At 52.8% G+C, this 14,765-nt stretch overlaps 1 protein-coding gene across 1 annotated transcript; it reads right to left on the minus strand.

Moving 5' to 3' along the window:
• Positions 1-3,933: 3,933 nt before the first annotated feature.
• On the minus strand, positions 3,934-14,633 carry LOC120403223 (zinc finger protein 883-like). The gene is made up of 4 exons (XM_039534082.1): positions 14,369-14,633; positions 13,941-14,046; positions 12,332-13,365; positions 3,934-6,246 (listed from the first exon to the last, which is right to left on the minus strand). The coding sequence occupies exons 2-4, from the start codon at positions 14,017-14,019 to the stop codon at positions 5,491-5,493; spliced, it is 1,869 nt and encodes a 622-aa protein (XP_039390016.1). The 5' UTR covers positions 14,020-14,046; positions 14,369-14,633; the 3' UTR covers positions 3,934-5,490.
• Positions 14,634-14,765: the final 132 nt, after the last annotated feature.

Below are 14,765 nucleotides of genomic sequence, written 5' to 3' on the forward strand. Positions count from 1 at the left end.
GTCCCCCTTGCAGGGGACTCTGGGAAATGGAGTCTCCCTTTCCAATGCACCATGGGCAGGGTTGGTCATTTACTGAGGCGTGTGGGAGATTTCAGAGCCACTGTCTGCTGCATATTCATGATCAGGGTGGAGAGCTGTGTCCTTAACTGTGGGAGCATGGGAGGGGTCAGCCAGGCTGGCAGGGGCAGGAACTGGTTAGAGTGTAGGACACTGATTTCCAACCTGTTTATGCCCAAGATCACTTTTTGAATTTAAAGGCAACCCAGGATCTATTCCCACCCCTTCCCCAAAGCCCCACCCCACTCACTCCATCCCCCACTCGCTCTCCCCCACCCTCACTCACTTTCACTGGGCTGGAGCAGGGGATAAATGGTGTGGGAGGGGTGTGGGCTCTGGGCTGGGGGGTTTGCAGTGTGGGAGGGGTATTTGGATTGAGCCTGGGGCCAGGGGCTGGGGTGCAGGAGGGGGTGAGGGTGCAAGCTCTCGGAGGGAGTTTGGGTGCAGCAGGGGGCTCTGGTCTGGGGCAGAGTATTGGGGTGCAAGAAGGGGTACAGCATGTTGGCTCTGGGACGGGGGTCAGGGCTGGGGCAGGGGGTTGGGTTGCAAGAGGAGGTATAGGGTGCTGGCTCTGGGCAGGGGGTCAGGGCTGGCGTGGGCAGTTGGGTTGCAGGAGGAGTTATAGGGTGCTGGGTCAGAGTGTTGAGTGCATGAGGGGGTGGGTGTGCAGGCTCTGGGAGGGGGGTCAGGGCTGGGGTTTGAGGTGCAGGAGGGAGTATGGGGTGCTGGCTCCAGGAGGGGCTCAGGGCTGGTTTGGGGGTGCTGGCTCCAGGAGGGGCTCAGGGCTGGGGCTTGGGGTGCAGGAGGGGGTTTGGGGTGCTGGCTCCAGGAGGGGCTCAGGGCTGGGGCTTGGGGTGCAGCCTCCCACCGGGTATCATTTACCTCCGGCAGCTCCTGTTTGGCGATGCAGTGTGGTTGTCGCTAAGGCAGGCTCCCTGCCTACCCTGGCCCCACACCACTCCCGAGAGGGATCAACATGCCCTGCAGCCCCTGTGGGTTGGGGAGTGAGGGTGAAGGAGCTGGGGGCTCCTGTCTCTTCTATCTTTCCGGTCAAGGGTAGGGGCCCAGGCAGGGACAGATGCATCCTGGAGGTGAATGCCTGGCTGCGAAGATGGTGTCGCCAGGAGGGCTTCAGCTTCCTTGACCACAGATGCTGTTCCAGGAAGAAGGGCTGCTAAGCAGAGATGGGGTCCACCTATCAAGGAAGGGGAAGAGCATATTTGGCTAGAGACTGGCTAACCAAGTGAGGAGGGTTTTAAACTAGGTTCGAAGGTGTCAGGTGACCGAAGAAGTGTGTATTCACCCACGAAAGCTCATGCTGCAAAACCTCTGTTAGTCTATAAGGTGCCACAGGATTCTTTGCTGCTTTTACAGAACCAGACTAACACGGCTACCCCTCTGACACTTAAAGCCCACAGGTAAATCAAAAACATGGAGACCTGGGAGAAGGTTTGGGATTTGGGGGGAGCATGGGCTCTTACAGGAGGGATAAGGGAGAGACAAGACAGAACTGGGGCGGGGGAAATCAAATCAGTATCTTAGATGTCTGTATATGAATGCAAGAAGTATAGGGAATAAGCTGGAAGAACTCAAAATGCTAGTAAATAAACACAACTATGACATAGTTGGCATCATAGAGACTTGGTGGGATAATACACATGAGTGGAATATTGGTATAGAAGGGTACAGCTTGCTCAGGTGGGGAAAAATGGGAGGAGGTGTTGCCTTATGTATTAAAAATGTATACGCTTGGACTGCGGTTGAGATAGAAATAAGAGATAGACTTGATGAAATTCTCTGGGTAAAGGATAAAAGGGGTAAAAAAACAAGGGTGAGGTCATGGTAGGGGTCTAATACAGACCACCTAACCAGGAAGAAGAGGTAGATGAGGCTTTTTTTAAACAACTAACAAAATCATCCAAAGCACAGGACTTGGTGGTGATGGGGGACTTCAACTACCCACACATCTTTTGGGAAAATAACACAGCAGGGCACAGATTATCCAATAAATTACTGGAATGTATTGGAAGCAATTTTTTATTTCAGAACGTGGAGACAGCTACCGGGGAGAGGCTGTTCTAGATTTGATTTTTGACAAATAGAGAGGAACTGGTTGAGAATTTGAAAGTGGAAGGCAGCTTGGGTGAAAGTGATCATGAAATGGTAGAGTTCATGATTCTAAGGAATGGTAGGAGGGAGAACAGCACAATAAAGACAATGGATTTCAAGAAGGCAGCCTTTAGAAAAATCAGGGAGTTGGTAGGTAAGATCCCATGGGAAGCAAGTCTAAGGGGAAAAACAATAGAAGACGGTTGGCAGTTTTTCAAAGAGACATTATTAAGGGCATGAGAACATAACGGCCATACTGGGTCAGACCAAAGGTCCATCTAGCCCAGTATCCTTGTCGGCCAACAGTGGCCAATGCCAGGTGCCCCAGAGGGAGTGAAACTAACAGGTAATGATCAAGTGATCTGTCTCCCACCATCCATCTCCACCCTCTGACAAACAGAGTCTAGGGACACCATTCCTTACCCATCCTGGCTAATAGCACAATGGGCACAAGAGCAAACTATCCCATTGTGTAGGAAAAGATAGGAAGGGTGGCAAGAGACCACCTTGGCTTAACCAAGAGATCTTCAATGATCTAAAAATCAAGAGTCCTACAGAAAGTGGAAACTCGCTCAAATTACAAAGAATGAAGATAAACAAATAACACAAGTATGTAGGGACAAAATTAGAAAAAGCCAAAGCACAAAAGGAGATCAAACTAGCTAGGGACATAAAAGGTAACAAGAAAACATTCCACAAATATGTTAGGAGCAAGAGGAAGACCAAGGACAGGTAGGCCTGTTACTCAATGAGGGGGGAGAAATAATAACAGAAAGTGTGGAAATGCCAGAGGTGCTTACTGATGCTTCCCCAATATGATTCCCCCCACATCCTGTGTTGGTGCAACACCTGCATAATGGGGTATTGACTCATGACTGGGGCTCCTAGATGCTACTATAATACATCTGTGACACTGCACCCCATATTCTTCTTAGATATTGTTATAGGAATATGGCATAACTAAGATATGTTTTATGCAAGATGGGTCATGTGAGGTATCATTGGAAAGGTTATGATGTACTGAGTATGATTATTCTGTTTGTATGCATGTATCATTCCTGTATCTGAAGTTATGAATGTTGACTATAACAATTACAACTGTGTTTACACCTGGGGAACGCCCACCAGACAGTAGGCAATCAGCCTGGATGGGCCGTTAGGGAGAACAACAGGACTCTGAAGATGCTAATCTCCTACCTTCCTAAGAAGCTTCCTGGGGATGCTGCTTTGACACTGCAGGGTCATGTGATCATTGTCACCTGGAGTAGGTCATCTTGGCCTACTAGTATTTTTCCACTAATAGGGGCTAGGGACCAAACTGGGAAACAAAAAGGATTCCCACCATATGTAAATATATATTCCCGCCATATGTAAATCCTATTTAGGGCAGGGAAGTGAGTTAATCTTGGTCGGTTCTTCACTGATACCCTGCCCAGGATGACTGCTGAAAACACCTACATGTGATTGGGGGAAGAAAGTACTGGACCCAGGCTAGAAGGTGTCTGGCCTGTGAATGGAATATGTGGAGTTCTAAGCTGCAAGAAAGAGAAGTTCTGAAAGTTCAAGAAACTCTGCAACCTGCTTAAAACAACATTTAGGGTGAGAAATTACTGCTTGTAGCCAGTTTCTTTAGTGTATTAAGCTTAGTTTGCGTGTTTGTTTTATTTGCTCAGTAATCTCATAGACTTTAAGGTCAGAAGAGACCATTATGATCTCCTCCTCCTGCACAACGAAGGCCACAGACTCTCACCCCACCCACTCCTGTAACAAACCCTGACCTATGTCTGAGGTATTGAAATCCTCAGCTTGTGGTTTAAAGACTTCAAGGTGCAGAGAATCCTCCAGCAAGTGACCCATGCTTTGATCTGTTTGCTAGCCCTTATAATCGCTTACAATCTATCCTTCGTAGGTAATAAACTTGTGTTTGTTTTCTCCAGTTTGTGCATTTCATAACTGGGGGGCAAAAAGCTGAGCAGATCTTCCTCCCCATTGAGGGAGGGGGTGATTTGCATGAGCTTACGCTGTACAGTTGTCTGTGCAGCATAAGACAAGACAATTTTGGGTTTACACTCCAGAGGGGGTGTGCTCTTGAATGCTGGGCAATCCCCGAGCTGAGCTGTCCCATGCAGAGCTGAACTCAGCATCTGTGTCTTTCTGCAGCTGGGTGTGGCCCTACCTGGGTGTGTGCTGGAAGAGGCTTGAGGACCTGGCTCAGCAGGACAGGATGAGGGAACCCAGGCTGGCAGAACAGGCGGGCTCAGTGATACCTCAGTAAAATCAGGTGTTGCCCTGGAAGGGGGAGGGAGCAACCCGTCACAATACCTAATAACGTACAGCACTAAGCCCAGTGTGCTCCTGGTGCCTGACCAAGGCTCCTGATCAAAGTCTCCTCTTCTGTAGTTCTGCTGGAGACCTCCTGGGAGGCCCCAGGGATGTGGGGTGGGAGCGGGGAATGAAGGGCTCTGACATATCGCTCATTCAGCTCCTGAAGTGACCTACATTCTATGCTAGGGGGTCCCACACTTTGTTTCCGAGTGATTCCTGCAGCCAGCCCAGAACTTCTGGTGGTGCTAGAGCAGAGCTTTTACAGTCATCCAGGCTTGGTGTAAAGACTCCAGGTGAATCCACCACATCCCTCAGTGAGTTGTTCCAGTGGTTAATTTCCCCCACTGCTAGAAATTCACACATTCTTTCCAGTCTGAATTTGTCTCCCTTCAGCTTCCTGCCATTGGATCTCATTTAGCCTTTGGCTGCTACTCTGAAGAATCTTCTGATATCAGAATTCTCCTCCCCATGTAGGTACTGGGATCCACTCATCGACTCATCTTCTCTTGGATAAGCTAAATAGATCAAACCTCTTTAGTGGCTCACTACAAAGAAGGTTTCCCAGACCTCACATTGTTCTTGTGGCTCTTTTCTGAACCCTTTCTAATTTGTCAACACCCTTTCTGAAGGGTGCATTCCAGAACTGGACGCAGTCTCCTACAATGGTCTCCCCAATGCCGCATACAGAGGTGATACCCCCTCTCCGTTGCTACTCAATATTCGCCAGTTTATAGATCGAAGAATCATGTTACCCTCTTAGCTAGAGCATGACACTGGGAGCTGACGGTCAACTGCTTATCCACCAGGACCCGTAAGTCCTATTCAGAGTCACTGTGTCCCAGGATACAGTCCTTCACCCAGTAAATGCAAAATACATTCCTGAATGTACAGCATTGCATTTGGTTGTGTTAAAACACATCTTGTTGAGATGATCCCAATTCTCCAAGTGATCCTGGTTGGTCTGTAGAACTCCTACAGAGAGTCATCAGTCACTGCCCCCTACCTAGTGTGGACTCTCTGGTGTCTCTTCAGCTGGGAGCTCCGTAGGAAGCTCTTCCAGCACTGGGAGCATCTGTAGGGTCGCTCCCCCGTGTGGATCCGCTGATGCCGGATCAGGAGGGAGCTCTGGTTGAAGCACTTTCCACACTCAGGGCATTTGTATGGTCGTTCTCCCGTATGGCTGATCTGGTGGCGGCTGAGGCTTGAGCTCTGGCTGAAGCTTCTCCCACATTCAGGGCATTTATAAGGTTTCTCGTCCCAGTGGATTCTGCGATGGGTGAAGAGGTTGGAGCTAAGGTTGAAGCTCTTCCCGCAAACCAGACACTTGTAAGGCCTCTCACCTGTGTGGATCCGCTGGTGTCGGATCAGGGCCGAGCTCACCCCAAAAGCCTTCCCGCACTCCCCACACTTGTAGGGTCTCTCGTCCATGTGGATGCGCTGGTGCTGGGCCAAGAGGGAGCTGTGGCCAAAGCTCTTCCCGCAGTTGGCACAGCTGTAGGGTCGCTCCACCCAATGGATGCGCTGGTGCTGGAGAAGGTTGGAGCTCACACCGAAGCTCTTCCCGCAGTCAGGGCATTTGTAGGGTCGCTCCCCAGTGTGGCTGATCTGGTGCTGGACAAGCTGGGAGCTGAAGTGGAAGCTCTTCCCGCACTGGGCACATTTGTGGGATCTCTCCCCCGTGTGGCTCCTGCGATGGCGGCTCAAGTTCGAGCTCAGGCTGTAGCTTTTGTTGCACTCGTGGCATTTGTAGGGTTTCTCTGCTGGGATGGAGGCCAGCTGGGCGAGATCATTAGGTCTCTGCCCCGGGGGGGCTCCCTGCTGTTGTCCTACCCCACAGGCATCATCTCCCTGCTTGGGACAGTGGGACGTCCCATGCAGCGTTGCTCCCGCAGGGCCTTCCTGCTTGGAGTTGTCCTCCTCTGTCCGGGCACCTGCTGGGAGAGAGAGAGAATCCAGCCAGGGGTCGGGGTGAGAAGGGATAACAAAGGGGTTTGTCACTGAGCAGGAAACATGAGGGTAAGAAGCAACCCCCCAAAAATCCTTCCCTGAGGGGAGAGGAGGGCCCGAGGTTGCCCCAACATCCCAGCTGAGCCTTTAGAGAAAGGCTGGGGGAGGGGAGGGCTCCTGCCAGGAGTGGGATCCGGCAGTGACACCTGCCATGAGAACAGGGACCTGCTGGGGACGATACAGAGCGAGTGGAGACAGAACTGGGGGGCTCCCGCTGGCTCGGCTGGGATCCCACCGGTTCCCTTCACTCCCAGCCGGTGTCGCTCATTCCTCACCTGGGCGGGCGCCTCTGGGGATCTCCCTTCCCGGGGAGCCCTGGAGATCCGGGCCCCTCGGCTCTGCCCCCGGCTCCATGCGGGGGATCGCGGCCGGGGAAGGAAACAGGCGAGACGGGGCTCGGTGAGATGATCTCCCCCGAGGGCTAAGAGCGGACAACGCGCCCGGGTTTTAATACCAAGCCCAGGTACCCCTCGCCCCCGTCCCTGCTGCCCTCGAGCGGGCTGGGCTGGGGGCACCGTGCGGGGCTCAGCTGCACAGACCCCCCGCAGGTTGGGGGGGGTCTCCCCGCCTTCCTCCGGGCAGCGATTTCCTGCCTCTGCTGCTGTTTCTCTCCGTCCCCTGCCGCTCACAAACGATCTCCCCCGAGCGGGGCTGCAGACGGGGCCTCGCCCTGCGCACACCCGGGCCGGGAGCAGGGCTCGGGACCCAGGTGTCCGGGATGCTGCTGGGACAGGAAGGTCCCGGGGCTATCACAGCCCCGCTCGTCCCGGCTTCGCTCTAGTCCTGGGCGCTTCCAATCTCTATGGTTTTAACCCAGAGATTTTCCGGATACAAGTAGCAGGCAAAGGCTCCTACCATGGAGAGACTGGGCTGGCCAGATATGGGAGCCCCTGGGGAAGACACTACAGGCTAGAGCTGCGTGGGGAGCAGTGGGGTGCCCTCTCCCTAGGGGATGTGCCCAGGGAGGGGTACCAGGCGGTAGATTTCCCTGAGGGCGCTGGTCCAGTCTTTCTCTCTCTAGAGATTGGAGAGGAAACGGATGGAATCCGCATTACGGGCTCCCTGGGGTTCGGGGTCCCGTGTCGCAGTTAAAGTGCTCTTGTCCCACCGCAGGGTGAAACCCAGCTAGAGCGAACAGCTTCTCCGGGTCCACGCTGCCTAACGCCCCCCCCCGCCCCCCAGTAACCTCTGCAGGAGGAAATCAGCTGCTTTTAGGAGACGGTCCATTTCCGATGGAATGTTGGGGGTCTCTAGCCGTTCCATGGGGCTTGGGGGAGGGGGTGCTGAGGTCTGGAGGTTCTGTGGCAGTGGAGGGAGGGGGATGTTGGGATCTAGAATCATGGAATATCAGGGTTGGAAGGGCCCTCAGGAGGTATCTAGCCCAACCCCCTGCTCAAAGCAGGACCAATCCCCAACTAAATCATCCCAGCCAGGGCTTTATCAAGCCTGACCTTAAAAACCTCTAAGGATTGAGATTCCACCACCTCCCTAGGTAACCCATTCCAGTGCTTCACCACCCTCTAGTGAAATAGTGTTTCCTAATATCCAACCTAAACCTCCCCCTCTGCAACTTGAGACCATTGCTCCTTCTTCGGTCATCTGGTCCCACTGAGAACAGTCTAGCTTCATCCTCTTTGGAACCCCCTTTCAGGTAGTTGAAAGCAGCTGTCAAATTCCCTCTCATTCTTCTCTTCTGCAGACTAAATAAACCCAGTTCCCTGAGTCTCTCCTCATAAGTCATGTGCTCCAGCCCCCTAATAATTTTTGTTGCCCTCCGCTGGACTCTTTCTAATTTTTCCACATCCTTCTTGTAGTATGGGACCCAAAACTGGACGCAGTACTCCAGATGAGGCCTCACCAATGCCGAATAGAGTGGAATGATCACGTCCCTTGATCTGCTGGCAATGCCCCTACTAATACAGCCCAAAATGGTGTTAGCCTTCTTGGCAACAAGGGCACACTGTCGACTCATATCCAGCTTCTCATCCACTGTAACCCTTAGGTCCTTTTCTGCAGAACTGCTGCCCAGCCATTCTGTCCCTAGTCTGTAGCAGTGCATGGGATTCTTCCATCCTAAGTGCAGGACTCTGCACTTGTCCTTGCTCATCAGGTTTCTTTTGGCCCAATCCTCTAATTTGTCTAGGTTCCTCTGTATCCTATCCCTCCCCTCCAGCGTATCTACCACTCCTCCCAGTTTAGTGTCATCTGCAAACTTGCTGAGAGTGCAGTCCACACCATCCTCCAGATCATCAATGAAGATATTGAACAAAACTGGAAGGTTTGTTTTCTGGAGGTTCCATGGCACTTGAGCATGTTGTGGTTTGGCAGCTCTGTGGCAGTTGGGTGGGAGGCTGGGGCCTGAGGTGTGAGGTAAATACCTCAGTCACTGACCCTGGAGGGAGCTGATGAGGCAGAAATGTCACAGGGATTCATGGCCCCTGCTGTCACTGAGCTCACAATTTGGTGGGGACTGTGGTCTAGCGCACACCTGTCTGTTCCTATCAGGCTGAGACCCAACTAATTTCACATTAGGCCTAATGAACACAGCAAACGAGATTCACACACTAAGGTCCTGGCCCGTATCCCATTCCCCACCCCCCTGAGTCAGCCAGTCCCACTGCACTGGGGCTGGATTGGAGCTGGCTCCCTTAGAGGGGGAAGGCCCCGTATCCCATTCCCCACCCACTCCCCTGCCATGAGGCTGCTCGGAGCCCCATAGAAGGGAAAGGCTGCATGTCCCATTCCCAGGCCTGAGAACAGAGGGGATAGTTCCTGTCTATAATAGATAGACTAAGTTGTTTTTAGCAGCAGCATGAGCTAGTGAATACTTACCGGCATTCAATACCACCAAGCAAAGCTCATGCTGCAAAACGTCTGTTAGTCTATAAGGTGCCACAGGATTCTTTGCTGCTTTTACAGATCCAGACTAACACGGCTACCCCTCTGATATATAATCCAGGAGAGGCTCTTTTGGCTCTTCTCTGGGTCCCTCAATCCTGGAGAGATATAGACAGATGCAGGGAGCCTAGGGCAGAGCAACAGACATGATCAGAGGCTGCAGGGACCCCTTTACAAGGGGAGAATAAAGGAACCAACTCAGCAGGGGCTGAGTGGGGGATCTGCAAAAGAGGGTGGTGCTGAGATATGTGGGTTTGAATCCCAGTCTGGGGGCCTTTGTCTCCACTTCCCTTGGTTCAGGAACAGAGGAAATTCCCAGCTCCCTGGTCACGACAGCTGCAGAGAGAGCTCCAAGGCCTGACACTTCTATTGTCAAAAGAAGTTAAAGGATGAGCTAAAAATCTCCCATCAAGCCCCATCCCACTTTTCATGGCCTCTTGTAGAAAAATGCCACAGACTCAGTGGGGTTGAGGCTGGAGAGATGAGAGATGTGTAAACTACAGGTTTTAGCTATTTCAGTGGAAAGAGCAAGGTTTAAAATGATAACACAGTCTTTTCCTCTCAGATGTGCCTTAAGCATCAGAGTTTATTGGAAACAGACAAATGTAAAAACAACCAACCAACCAACCATTCAATGGGACCCAGTCAGCATGCCACTCCCACTCCCACTCCCATCAAAGTGCTCATGTAGCAGAAGGCAGAATTTTGGTCAATACAGAAGTTTAATTTCACCAGCATCTGCTCCTCCCATGGTCTAAGTTATGGTATCAATAGAACTTTAAAATCATGGAGCTGGATTGTGATCTCAGTGACCCTGGCGTAAATCCAGCAGCACCCCACTCAGTCACTGGAGTCAGGCCTGGATTCTGATCTCAGTCCCAGTGGTTTAAATCCAGAGTTATCCTGCTGACTTTCCTGGAGTCCTTCTGGATTTACTCTGGTGTGAGATCAGAATCAGACCCTTTGAATTACTGAGTTTCTGTGTGAGAAACCCGTTATACCAGGACTGAGAGTAACTCACTAGCAGCATGGATAAAAAACAGGTCAGAACCTTTGTGTGTTATCCAGCAATTGAACATGGCTCTTAAAGGAACAAACAGACCAGAATTTTGTTAATAAGACCCATCAGAATCCAGCCCTGGCTCGATTGACATCATTGGGGTCACTCTGGATTTACACCAGGGACACTAAGATCAGAATCTAGCCCTAACTCCACTGACATCAGCGGGGCCGCATGGGATTTACATGGGTGTCGTGAGATCAGAATCTGCCCTTAACGCTGATGCAGTCAGGGGTTACAGACATTGATCTAAAGATCCCACATCTTTTTATTTCATTTCCTTTTTATATTTTCCAGGCACCACAGCACCACCCAACATAATCAAGATAGACAGAATACTCCAGCATATCCCCTTCTTTCCCCCCAAGGGCTGTATCCCAGGGTAGCTGGTCCCTGTGGATAGACTAGGTCCAGCTCCCCTGGACAAGAGCAGGTGAGCTCAATCCAGCTAATTAAAGATGGCTGGGCTACATCTGGGCCGATAAAGGGCGGCTAGTAAGTGGCTAGAGGGAGGAAAGATTGAGACAGGCTGATCCCTGGAGTGGAAAAGCCACACTGGAGTGGAGCTACTTCCTGTGATGGGTCCCTGGAGCAAGGGGGAGCTCAGGGAAGAAGCCCTGCCACTGTATAAAGGCACGGTATGCCCACACCTCGAATACTGCATGTCGTTCTGATTGCCCCATCTCAAAAAGAGATGTTTAAAATGGAAAAGGTATAGAGAAGGGTCACAAAAATGATTAGGGGTATGGAACAGCTTCCATATGAGGAGAGATTAAAAAGACTGGGAGTGTTCAGCTTGGAAAAGAGATGACTAAGGAGGGGTAATACCTATCTCATAGAGCTGGAAGGGACCTTGAAAGATCATTGATTCTAGTCCCCTGTCTTCACAGCAGGATCAAGTACCATTCCCCACCCTTTGTTTTGCCCCAGATCCCTAAGTGCCCCCCTCAAGGATTGAACTCACAACCTGTGTTTAACAGGCCAATACTCAAACCACTGAGCTATCCCTCACTAACCCTAGGATAGAAGTCTATAAAACCATGGTGTGGAGAAAGTGAATAAGGACGTATTATTTACTCCTTCACATAACCCAGGAACCAGGGGTCACCCAATGAAATGAATAGGCAGCAGGTTTAAAACAAACAGAAGGAAATACTTCTTCACACAACTCACAGTCAACTGGTGGAACTCCTTGCCAGGGGATGTTGTGAAGGCCAAAAATATACCTAGGTTCAAAAAAGAATTAGCTAAGTTTAGGGAGGATCAGTCCATCAATAGCTATTAGCCAAGATGGTCATAGATGCAATCCCAAACTCTGGGTGTCCCTAAGCCTTTGACTGTCAGATGCTGGGACTGGATGACTGGGGATGGATCACTTGATAATTGCTCTGTTCTGTTCATTCCCTTTGAAGCACCTGGCATTGGCCACTGTCGGAAGACAGGATACTGGGCTAGATGGACCATGGTCTGACATAGTATGGCCGTTCTTATGTAGAGGTGGCTGAAACTGGGAAACTACCAGGAACAGGGGTTCCCAAGACCCCAGGGTGGGGTGGCCCTGAAGCCTGGGGCCAAAATTGAGTTAAGGCTGTTTCACAGAGATTAGCACACAGAACAGGAAAGAAATAGACCTCCTTGAAAAGACTGGGTGTGGCAGGGCATGCTTTAGAGTTGGCGACAACGCCAGCACGCTGACATGCTGGCAAACCTTGAACAAGGAAGCCTTCTCCAAAGTGTCTGTTAAGCTGTGATGAACATGAGAATGTTGGTAAATACTTCGATGATTGATATGCATGGACGCCTCAGTTTCCTAGCCTATGATATACTGGCAGAGAGTCCCCCTCAAGTCACGTCAATTTCCCCTCCTCCAGAGACCCCTCCCTGCTTGGTGTGGGTCCGCTGGTGTTTCATGAGGGCGGAGCTGTCTCTGAAGCCCTTCCCGCAGTCGGTGCATTTGTAGGGCCGCTCACCGGTGTGGGTGCGCCGGTGCTTGTTGAGCTTGGAGCTGTCGATGAAGCGCTTCCTGCACTCGGTGCATTCATAGGGCCGCTCGCCGCGGTGGATCCGCTGATGCTGCATGAGCGATGAGCTCTGGTTGAAGGTCTTGCCACACTCGGGGCAGCTGTAGGGTCTTTCTCCGGTGTGGATGCGCCGGTGCTTGATGAGGTTGGAGCTCTGGCTGAAGCTTTTCCCGCAGTGGCCACAGCTGTAAGGTTTCTCCCCGGTGTGGATGCGCCGGTGCTGGCTCAAGTTGGAACTGCTGCTGAAACTCTCGCCGCACTCGGCACAGCTGTAGGGCTTTTCGCCTGTATGGGTGCGGACGTGCTGGGCAAAGGAGCCGAGGCTGAAGCTCTTCCCGCACTCGCTGCAGATGAAGGGCTGCTCCCCGACGTGGGTGTGGTAATGCTTCACCAGGGTGTAATTGCGGTTGAAACTCTTCCCGCACTTGGTGCACTGGTAGGGCCGCTCGCCCGTGTGGATGCGCTGGTGCTGGAAGAGGTGGGAACTCCGGATGAAGCCCTTCCCACACTGGCCGCACTTGTAGGGGCGCTCTCCGGTGTGGATGCGCTGGTGATCAATGAGGTTGTAGCTGAGGACAAAGCACTTCCCGCACTCAGTGCACTTGTAGGGCTTCTGGCCAGTGTGAGTGCGCTGGTGCTGGACCAGGTGGGAGCTCTGGCTGAAGCTCTTCCCGCAGTCCGAGCAGCTGTAGGGGCGCGCCTCAGCCTGGGCGTGGTTGTGCTCCGTCACCACCCTGATGTCCATCTCATCCGCAGATATCACCTCTGTCTCCTGCTGCCGTCCAGCCCCGCTGGCCTTTCCCTGCTCAGAGCTCTGGGACATCACGCGAGACTCCCTCCCTGCAGCCCCTTCCTGCTCGGGATTATCCTCCTCCATCCCAGCACCTACTGGGGAGAGAGGGAGAATCCAGGCAGGGCTCATCCCCTGTGCCAGGGAGACTGGGCACAAAAGGGAGCAGAAAATCTGAAGGGCATGAAATGAATCCCTGGAAAGCCTTCGTCACGGGAGAATGGAGGGGCTGGTTCTGCCCCAATGGCCCAGCTGAGCCCCCAGGGAATGGCTGGGGGAGGGCCGGGCTCCTCCCAGGGGTCAGGCAGGGTGGGTGGGAGCTGGGAGTGATGCCTGCTTTGGGGACAGGAACCTGCTGGAGATGACACTGAGTGAGACCAGACAAACTATGGAGGGCTCCAGGCAGTTTTGCTGGGATCCCTTCACTCCTGTAAATTGCCAAACTAACCTAAATTATCTGATGCCAGTTTTGCCACTTCAAGGCTCCCCCAGCTTTGTGGCTCATGGACACCAGCCCTACGGGTCTGAGGTGCTGTTCTCTGGCCTGGGCTTGGCAGGACGTCAGACTAGCTGACCAGAGCTGCCCCCTCTGGCCTTCCCCATCTATGGCTCTAGCATGCACCCCGGGGGTCTGGCAGTTAGTTTATGGAGAGTCCCGGAGCCTAGGCCACACCTGTGCAAGTGACGGTCAGGGTCCCCCTTTCCTCGGCACCCTGGAGATCCCAGACACATGGCTCATCCCTGTGCTCCATCCCGGAGTCAGGGACCAGGAATCCTGCCTGCAGGGGAGCAAAGAGGGGAAGTCCTGCTTTGATAAATGACCATTAACCCCTTCAAAACTTCCCGAGGAGCTGGCTGCCTTGGGGAGAGTCTGCTGGGCTCAGCTCCACAGACCCCTCCCCGCTGCCCGAGGGTGTCTCTGGTGCCAGATGCAGTTCGGGGAGCCCCGAATCCCCCGATCCCCTCCTCCCTGCAGCCCCTTCCCCCAGACAGCGATTTCCTGCCCTCCTGCCGTTTCTCTCCCTCCCCGGGGCCGCCTCTCCCTGAGCCTCCGCTCACCGCCCGGCCAGGCTACCCCCTCGGCCCTCAGCAGGGACTCACCCCTGGGCACGCAGGGGGACGGGACAAGCCGGCCTGGGAGGGACCCAGCTGTCCAGAGGCTGGGACAGGAAGGTCCCTGCGCTATTACAGCCTAAGCCAGCACCGGCTCCGCTCTGGGAAGCTGGGGTTGAATTTCTCTATTATATTAACACTAAACTCTCCAGTCTGCAGGAAATTATTTTTCCTCAAGTTCCTTCCATCCCTGTTTCCTCAAGGACCCGGAGACCAGTTCAGTTACTTGCCTGAGGCGATCTGGGCCATGGAACCCAGGAGTCCTGACGCCCAGCCCCGCCCCCGCTGTAATTCACTCTTCTCCCATAGGGCAGGCTACAACCCAGGAGCCCTAGCGCCCACCCCCCGCTCTGTCCGCTAGATGCCACTCAGCTCCCAGAAATGA

Source organism: Mauremys reevesii, linkage group 4 (assembly GCF_016161935.1).
Source record: "Mauremys reevesii isolate NIE-2019 linkage group 4, ASM1616193v1, whole genome shotgun sequence".
NCBI lineage: Eukaryota > Metazoa > Chordata > Testudines > Geoemydidae > Mauremys > Mauremys reevesii.